The sequence below is a fragment of the Phalangium opilio genome, unplaced genomic scaffold (genome assembly GCF_054372755.1).
Source record: "Phalangium opilio isolate 3A_F unplaced genomic scaffold, DU_Popi_V2 ptg000329l_1, whole genome shotgun sequence".
Taxonomy (NCBI): Eukaryota; Metazoa; Arthropoda; class Arachnida; order Opiliones; family Phalangiidae; genus Phalangium; species Phalangium opilio.
In genome coordinates, this window is record NW_028324226.1 from 4,391,856 (window position 1) to 4,401,361 (window position 9,506).

Below are 9,506 nucleotides of genomic sequence, written 5' to 3' on the forward strand. Positions count from 1 at the left end.
TTAATAATCAGCGAATTCATCTGTAATTTTATAATGGCCAAATGCTAACGTCGTAATTCCGTCCTTTAAAACATATCGTTTTGAATCAAATGAATTTAAGCATTGTTTTTTTTTGATGGATTGTAAAAAGTTTATGTTTTTGGCTCGTTATGCGAATAATGTCCGTCGTAGTGTTTTTTCTTAAAAACAAACACTTTTTGTAATCCTCATGACGTACATGCCTTTGAATCATTCTTTTGCATATGCCTTTAGCTGTTTTCTTTTCACCCGCGAGGGATTTAATGCTATACATTTTTGGTTTAAGACCGCAGAAGGAAATTATTGGGATGGAATTTAATTCATCTTTAAACACACCCAACCTCTTCTTGTTAGACTCACTGAATAAGAAGTGGTTTTTTGGATAATCGGAGGTGTCCAATTTATCCATATGTTCCTTAAAATCCCGATATACATCCTCAGTTTGAATAGAATACAATAAGGAATCTGTATCCGTGAAATTTAGCAAAGCTCTATTGTTGTACTTCGCTTTGATAAAATCATAGTGGAATTTGTACATAGTGAGTTTTGATAATTCTAGAACACAGAAACCGGTATAAATGGGGCGATTTAAAACTAGCTTCTTCTTAATCATATGAACACCGACAAGGTTTTCATTAAAAACAGTAATTCTCTCAAAAGCTGGAGAGGCTGTTAGTTTCACCATTCTTGCGGGTGTATGGACTAGTTCGAAATTTACCCTACATCTTAGATTTTCCATTGTTTTCCCGAAAACTGAATTATTCAATAATTTATATAGATCTTTCTCAAAAGCGTTATTCGCACTCTTCCTTTTTAAGGTGTTAAAGTCAATATATTGCTTCAACCATTTCCCTTGTCTAAATTTAAGAGCTTTATGAATTACCCTAAGTTTCATCCCGAGTTCTAAGTAGTATTTTAAGTTACTGTAATGAACTACGTAATATTTTTTATCATACAAGTTAGGTACCAGCTTGGGGAATTTTAACTCCCCTTCACTCCCTGTAGCTTCTAGAATATCTTTCGATAATGGTGAGAGTTCATCGTAGCTAGTAATTTTTTTCTCGGGTGCGAGGGGATAATCATTGTGAAGATCATGCAATTCGGGAGGGTTCACATGTTCATCGCACCTTACTTTCGCATTGATACCGCTAAATCGGTGTAGACAATATCTACAATAAAATGAAGGTCCCTTGTGTCTCGCGAAACCGGATAAAAGACGGTCAAGATCGTCAATTACACAGTAATGTTTCTTATTTCCTTCACCGAATAGTAGTAGGTCAATTTGTCGTCCTTTTTCGCATTTATTGTCAGAGATGTATAGTGGGAATATATTTTCCTCATAACCAAAGACATTTATAGAAAGATTATTTAATTCCTCAAACTTTCTAAGTCTCACGGAGTTTAATTCAAAGGGGAAGGTTATATTTGAAGTATTGAGCGAGTGTTCGTACCGTTTATATTTAGAAACCCGTTCTTTGTTATGCCCTGACACGGGATGGAGTTTAGCTAAGATACTCCAAAGAAAGCACTTATCGTCTTTGTTTTGAATGTTTATTAAACACTTTTTAGCAGAAAGTTTTTTTGGTAATTTAATGTACGTTCCACCTATAAGAGGTTTATACGAACAAATGTTCAATTGAATATAAATTAAGTTTTTGATTTTCCACCCTGACCCCTGATTTTCAAACGCTTCCATTGAGTTTAAAATTTTTACTATACATCTCGTTAATTGACCGTGGATTGCATCCATCATCATAGTAGTTTGGGTTAAACTGCGGAAATATGGTTCACACTCTACTTCATCAGTCGAGTTCGCTAATTGTCTATAAAATTTGACTTTAGCAACTAAATACCACTTAATTCCCTTTTTCTCCTTTAAATGTTTTTTTAGATAGTTAATTATTTCCCCTCTGTACTCGTTTATCAGAGATGTAAAATCGAGCGCGTCATTACCGTCAAAACGCGCCAAGAAAGCAGCACCCCCTAAAACGTTCATTGTTTCTATTCGAGGGTCGGTGTTCAGCTGTGTATTCGAGTTTTGTTGGGAGGTACTAGGAATAGGGGAAGAGGGGTGGGAAGACGTTTCTGTTACAGGTGCATCCGCTGTTACCGACTGTGAAGTTCTCGATGTAAATGGTACCGAGGGTGTTGCAGGGGTAGATAAATTTGAGACTTCGGGGTGTTTTTTCATGTGCCTTGTAAAAAGATAGTGCCGTTTAAAAGTTTCCCCGCAAATTTGGCAAACTAAAGGCGTCTTTTGATGAGTTTCTCGCTCATGCCGTAGACGGTTACAGTTTTTGGTGAAAGGTTTCCCGCAAATGGTGCAGGCGAATTTCTCCATTTTTTTTCCTCCAGTGTTTTGAATACAGGCTTACCTATATCCATGCATTATAATATCACGTGGTTCATTTCTATTTTCCCGGTTAGGGCGATTGTGGAAACAGAGGGACTAATGAAAATGTGAGACATACCTTAGGTTGGATGCTGTGGGATTCCCGGATGGTTTGCAGGATATAAATAATTAAGGGGAGCTGAATTCGATTATATAGGAAAAAACTGAATAATCAATCAACGTCAACTACATCAAAATACTTGATTCACATGTGCAATAGAATAGACAAAGTATTTGTTTAAGAATATTTATTTACTAGAGGCGAAGCATACATTTTCTTTTCCTATTTAATTCCCGGTAAATATGCAAAGTTATCATAATATCATTTAACATAGTATTATTACAATAGGTATTAATAATTTTTTTTAAAGACCACCCTTTAGACATTAGTAACAGGAAATATATTACGTGTAAACCGCAGACTTTAGTAGATACATTTTGCAGGTGATATTTCTGGTATTCGAAATGTTTGGTTAGTTTTCTTATAAAGCTTAGTTCATACACTTCAGGTGATAATCCGAAACTGTCGAAGAAAGTTGTTTTCCCATTTTTTACGTATAGTCCTAACCAGTGACTTCCGGGTTTCGCGCAATCCTCGTTGTTAAGACACAACCCGTATTCTTTAAGGTTACACTTGGGTATATGATTAGAGGGAAAAACACCGATCGCGCGTTTACCGACAGTACATTTTAAAATGTTTCTTATTTCATTTGAATTCATCCCTGTTCGTAAATAACACCACGATCCCGAGATATTTGTAGGAGTGATTCAAATTCAGCGAAGAGAATGACGGATAGGTTATGAGCTACTGGAGAGTTAAATTTCATATGCAAACGTAAATTCCCAGTTCGAACTGGTTCTCTATGACTTTCGCCCGATAATTGATCTGGAGTTAAGTCGATAACGTAAAGGGTGTTCCCGTTTATATAGTCATCGAATGTTATATTATTGCCACTGTCCTTCTTATAATTATTCAATCCCTCAGTCAAGCTCAAGTACTCCCTCTTACACATATTTTGCGCGAATGATGGTCTGAAACCCTCGTTAGGGAATCTCTGATTACCGATAGTCACCTCTAAGTAATTTAAACCTAAATGTTCAAATGCGAGAGGGTTTTGATGGTAGTGACCATTGAAAGCTGATGAGCGCACAATTCCTATGGTCAGTCTTTGGGGGAGTTTCCCCATATATAAATTGTCACGTAGGGTCTCCATGGAACCGGTGGGGATTGTAAACAGTTTACATTCTATTCGATTCAACAGGTATTTAGCTGTTGTTTTCTCTAAGGCCATTAAGTGGCCGAGTACTATATCCGGATTAATTTTAACCCTTCTGATATACAGTGTGCTGTCTATGATATTTATTTTATAACTCTTTGTATTATTAGTTGGAGTTAAGAGTGCGAATGCGGGATTACTTCTACTGAATTTCAATCTCAATGATACCCCGTTCAATAGAAATTTATCAGAGTTAAAGATTTCATGATGAATATTGGAAATTAATTGTACGGATTTTGATTCTGCTATCTCTTCCTGACGTTTTTTGAGTCCGCTTTCCGGTTTTGAAAATGCCGTATTGACGTTAATACCATCATTTCCTTCAGTTAGTAAACGTGTAGCGAGGTATGTTTTCTTCGCTTCACTACCGAAATTAAGAAGATCGCTTACCGCGCCTTTGTAAGCGTATGTTGGGAGACCGTTAGATATACAGGTGTCATTCAAATAAACGTCTAATTGTGATAAAATCGCGTTTATGAAATTATTTACGGGGGCTACTTGCTCCCCAGCTGGCAAATTATCACCATTTTCCTCGGTAACTTTAACAACAATTTCTATTAAAGATTGAGCTAAAGCTAAATAATAATCCGGGGTGCCATGAACTAAATACTCGATGGGTGCACCTGTTGTCGATAAATTACCTAACGGTTTGAATAAAACAGTCTCCGATTGTTCAATGCAGTGATTGGTAATCGGTTCGTTGAAAAAATCTAAATTAGACATCAAAAGTGCCATTGCTTAATCTAAGTAATCTTTTTTCCGTCTGACCCGCTTGTGTTTCACGTTAGAAATGGACTCCTTAGTCTTTCGTCGTCTCTTTAAATGTCTTCCTTTCCCTGATTGGAGTCCACTGATTATATTGGTTCCTGCATTCTTGAGTCGAGTTTTAGCGCTCTCCTTAAAATTAGCACCTTCAGCCAAATCCGATAATACGTTTGCTGAAGCTTTCAGAGCCTCGTTTTTAAGTAAACGTCCGGCGGGTGCAAATATTGGTTTCAGATAAGAAAATATATTTTTGAAAATGGAACCAAACCCGGCACCGGAATGTGTAGGTGGGGAGGAGAAATAAGGTAGATCACCCCCGACTTGGGAGAAATATATAACATATGGGTTATTTTCCATCCTTGTTCCGTCTCCGTATGTGCACTTTTGCTATGGTCTGTCCGCGGTGAAATGCCAGGAAACTCCCATCGCTAGTTCTTATATTGACTTCAACCGTTTCAATTATATTCGACTTGAGTTTAAAATAATCAGGTTCATTATATTCCAAAGACATGATTTCACGATGTTTCCCCACATTATTAAATGGGATGATTTTTAATATTGGGGCATATGTATCGCCGACAGGTGTTTCCTCAACTAATGATGAATAGACGAATAAATTTTGAACACCTTTCGCGATGTCGGGGATACCTCTAGATTTCCGTGTGTGAAATCTGCTTAAATATAACGAAAGGGAACGTTGTTCTTCCAGTGAAAGTAAAAAATAGATTTAAGCGGTATAAAAACCTAATTAGAAAATTATCAAAGCGGAGAGTTTCACTAAAGGACAAACGGAAAGAACTTTCTAAATCACAAAACGGGGGTTTTCTCCCATTACTGAGCTCCTTGTTACCCTCCATTGTAAACGGGATATCAGCCCTACTCGGTGTAAAATGACATCCTCACGACCTATGGTTTTAGTACCATATGGACAATTGGAGTCAAACAAGAGTGTGTTGGATAATCGAATGACAGCGTTAGATCGTGACATGTATGATATATTGAGGGAGACAGGAATGTCCTCCCAGGAAAAGGCTAAACGATACATGAACCTGCTAGAAAATTTCCTACATAATAAAAGCAAAATGCAACCAGATGTAGTTCATGTCGATAACCTTCCATCACAGATTCCGACCGCTACAACACAATCACCACATCCACCAAATCTAAACATAATACCCAATGTTAAGCCACAGACGGCAACCCCACCTAATAACAACGCTGTAACAAGAACTCCAACATCTGAAACAGCTTTAAAAAAGAAAAAGGGGAAAAAATCACTCAACGTGTCTCGAAAGCCTAAAATTAAAGCAGGAAAAACGAATGAAACCAGTAAATCACCATTAAAATTATTCGATGATGCGCTAAATAATTCCGAATTATCACCAAGTTACATCCTCACAAGGAACAGAACGAAATTCAAGAATTCAAAATGTAGTGTGATCAAAAAACCTATTGTAATCAACTGGAAAACATTATAATAAAACTTTGACATTCCTAGAAATTCTTCCTTCCAAATTAAAATACCCCTCAATAATGTTATCAGTCATCAGACTCTTATTAGAACAACTGTTATCACTCTTACAAGGGGAAATATATTTCCAGACAACATTCCTCCTCAATGTCCCCCCCCCCTCCCCCTATTAAAACAGATGTTGTTCGATCGTACGCAAAGTATACACCTATGGACACTCATTCTCTAGTAGAACGCGGAAGTATATTACCACCTGTCTGTCCCCCTGTCTGACCCCCTCCCTATCCTTAGGGATAGTATACCTAAGTGGGGCATCCAACTCGTAGGAGTCGTGACTCCCCATAGAAATAACATTATAACTCTTGACTCCCCATAGAAGAAGACTCCCCATAGAAATAACATTAACTCCCGACTCCCCATAGAAATAACCTGGACTCCCGACTCCCGGGTGAGCTGGATGCCCCACTTTTTACCTACTTATTCACTTTTGCCGAGTGAAGAATTAGGCTACCTCGATAATTCTAGTCCCTTATCTTACTTCTGGTGTAGTCAATAGTCGTTCTCGAATTAGCTGGAGCTGTAAGTCTCTAGCAATACGAAGTATAGGAAGTGTCATGCTTATAGATGGAACATATCTTATCAACTTATGGTGTCATTCTTACGAAACATACGTGCATACTTACGTTTCTATTAATGTAATATAATTCTGTCTGAAATGAAATGTCTCTGTCTCTTTTCTTCTTCTAGATTTCTTATCGCTCATTTTCTGTCTTCTTGGAGGAGTTGGATTTTCACACCTCTAAAGAGGGGGGATGAATCTTAAACTCCTAATCCAGTGTGTGCAGTGCCGCCACATTCTTCTCTTCTATCTCCTTTTCTTTCGCTCGCTCATCACGTTTCTCTTTTTGACATCAAGAAAAAATGGCTCTTTTTCTTTTAAAAGTGTATAAAAACATTTATTAGACTTTTTTTTCTTGAGTTTGAGGTCGTTTTTCCCTTTTTTTGTGCCGCTTCCGACGATAAATGTTAACGTACGAAGCGAACATTACATTCTTAAACTTTTTCTCTTTCTTTATGTATCAAAGCTTCCTGTCTATTTTTTTAAAAGAACCATTTTCATTTTTCTCTCGAAAGAAACCTAAGATTGTTTATTGCGCCTTTAAAATTTAAAGAGAAAATATGATAGGGTCGATTACACGGTGGTTTTTAAAGGAATAGGCCGGGCTAGAGTTTTTGTTTCTTTTTTTAAACGAAAGAGGGTTTGAAATAATGAATGTTAGCAATTGGAACCATGTTTCTATCTACAATATTAAAGAAGATACCAGCAATTAAGTTTCCGTAATGGATGGCACTACGCGTTAGGCTACTCCGCGAGAAGCACTGGCGAGTACCCCTATTGGACGAACACGTCAGGTGGTACTATAGGCGCCCAATAGGGACAGGTACTTCCCAGTGCTTCGCGGAGTAGCCTAACGCGTATTGCCATCCATTACGGAAACTTAATTGAACTTGTATCTTCTTTAATATTGTAGATAGAAACATGGTTCCAATTGATAACATTCATTATTTCATACCCTCTTTCGATTAAAAAAGAAAAAAATCTCGGTTAGTGTATTCCTTTAAAGGGAATGTGAAAGAGCGTTGTTTACTAATTGTGATTAAACGGTGAATGAAATGATCCTATTAATGAATTACGATTAATTCTGATAAAATAATTTCAATATCAATTATTTACGAAAATTAACTAACTAAAAACTTAAATATAGTTGCAGTTAAATGCGTTTGACAAAATTATGTTTTGTTCGCGCTCAAATCTGATTTGACTACAACGTCACAGTTTTCTCAGTAAATAGTAGACCAATTCAAGCACAATTTTAAGCGTTATTAAAATCAGAAAGGGATAATAGAAAAAGGATGACACTCTCCATCCTCTTAATACTTAATTTATGCAACATGATTCTTCCCGGGCTCGTGCACCTTTTTGTTTACTCTCCCGCTCATCAAACTAAGTTCAGATGGGCATCGCACCGTGCAGGGTGAATTCTATAACTATTTAGTACTAAATCTTCAGCAATCAACCCACAAACCTTGGTTGTCTTGACGCGGGACAAAAATCTACAAGCGCATGCGCCTGGGCAAATAGTTAAGCGCTAATAGAGTATAATGATGAGGGGAACTATTTATCGCGTATGTGATTCGGTTTAGTAACCTTGCTATAATAAATGTAAAATGTTGGGAAGAATCATGTTACAATTACCCTCCCGCTTTGTGGTAGGTACACTTCTCTCGAAGAGACTTGCTATTTACTTCTGTTTCATAATTCACCTTCCCCTTTAATCAATACCATCCCCTAAAAATCGATAAAACAAACAAACAAAGAAAGAAAGAAAGGCCTCTGATAATTTACTTTTTACATAATTTAGGCTTAATTACTTGATACAAAGAGAAAGTTTGTGCGCGTGCGTGATTAGTGTGTGTGTGTGTGTGAGTTATTCTTTCCGAAAGCCGCACGCTTTTCCCGCTCTTTTTTTTTTCTTTTTTGTGAAAATCCGAAAACAAAGACTTTTTGGAACAACAATCGAATTTCAATTTTGATTTTTTTTACCCTCGAAAGGAAGTGAGGGTTAAAATTAATGAAGGAAATTAAATGGAAAATGACATTTTGGGACAAAAGCTTTTACGAACAATAGGGGGATTTACGTCGATATTATTTATAAGGGGTAATATATGGAATACAACCCTAATATATCAAATAATCAATTAAAAAAAGGTCTCATGTTAAATAATTAATTCGAGACCAGCCAAATTTACAATACGAAACAATATCAAAAAAAAAATATAATAATTCGATATAGAATTTTAAAAGTAATATTAAAAACCTTTACACTTTTTAGAATATTAAGTAATTAATATAGGTAATTAATTTTAATTTTTTTATTAATTAATTAATTGATCGGTCTAATTTATGACCGTTTAATAATTATAATTATTATTATTTGATATTAGTTTAATTTTTAATACAATAATGGCGCACTATAGATATACACTTTAATTAATTAATATACTGGTACATAGAAAAATAATCTAATAATATAGAAATTTCAAAACTGTTAATTAAATAATTCATTCGTTAATTAATATGTTAAGTAATTTTACACAAATTTTCCAAATTCCGTTATCCGTTTTAAAAACAATTAAAGCTCAAGTTATTAGACTTAAGTTTTATTTTATTTCTTCATAAAGGTTTGTATGGTGTGCACGTGTATTGAAAATTGATAATTTAGCAAATACCGCTGTTAGTTACCGATTTATAAAATTCCGTAATTTAATTTTACTACGGTAAATTACCAATCTTTCTTGGAAATAATTATTAGTAATGTATAGAGATGTTAAATTACCGTAATTTTTAAAAATGGTAATTTATTACCGATTAAAATTTTGGAACAACAAAAATTACCGTAGTTTATGGTATTTTATACTTTCACAGGTTTTTTACCGCGGTAATTTATGTAATTTACCCGTAAATCACCATTTTAAAAATACGGTGATATATAAATCGGTAATTTACGCGGTATTCGATAAA

At 35.6% G+C, this 9,506-nt stretch overlaps 1 protein-coding gene across 1 annotated transcript in view; it reads left to right on the plus strand.

The window, feature by feature from the left end:
• Positions 1–8,707, plus strand: part of LOC149610423 (uncharacterized) — a 48,903-nt gene extending 40,196 nt beyond the window's left edge. Inside the window, exon 8 of the mRNA XM_089858967.1 lies at positions 6,671–8,707. Within this exon, the coding sequence (XP_089715093.1) occupies positions 6,671–6,726 (56 nt within the window). The 3' untranslated portion in view covers positions 6,727–8,707. The remainder of the gene's footprint in view (positions 1–6,670) is intronic.
• The last annotated feature ends 799 nt before the right edge of the window (positions 8,708–9,506 follow it).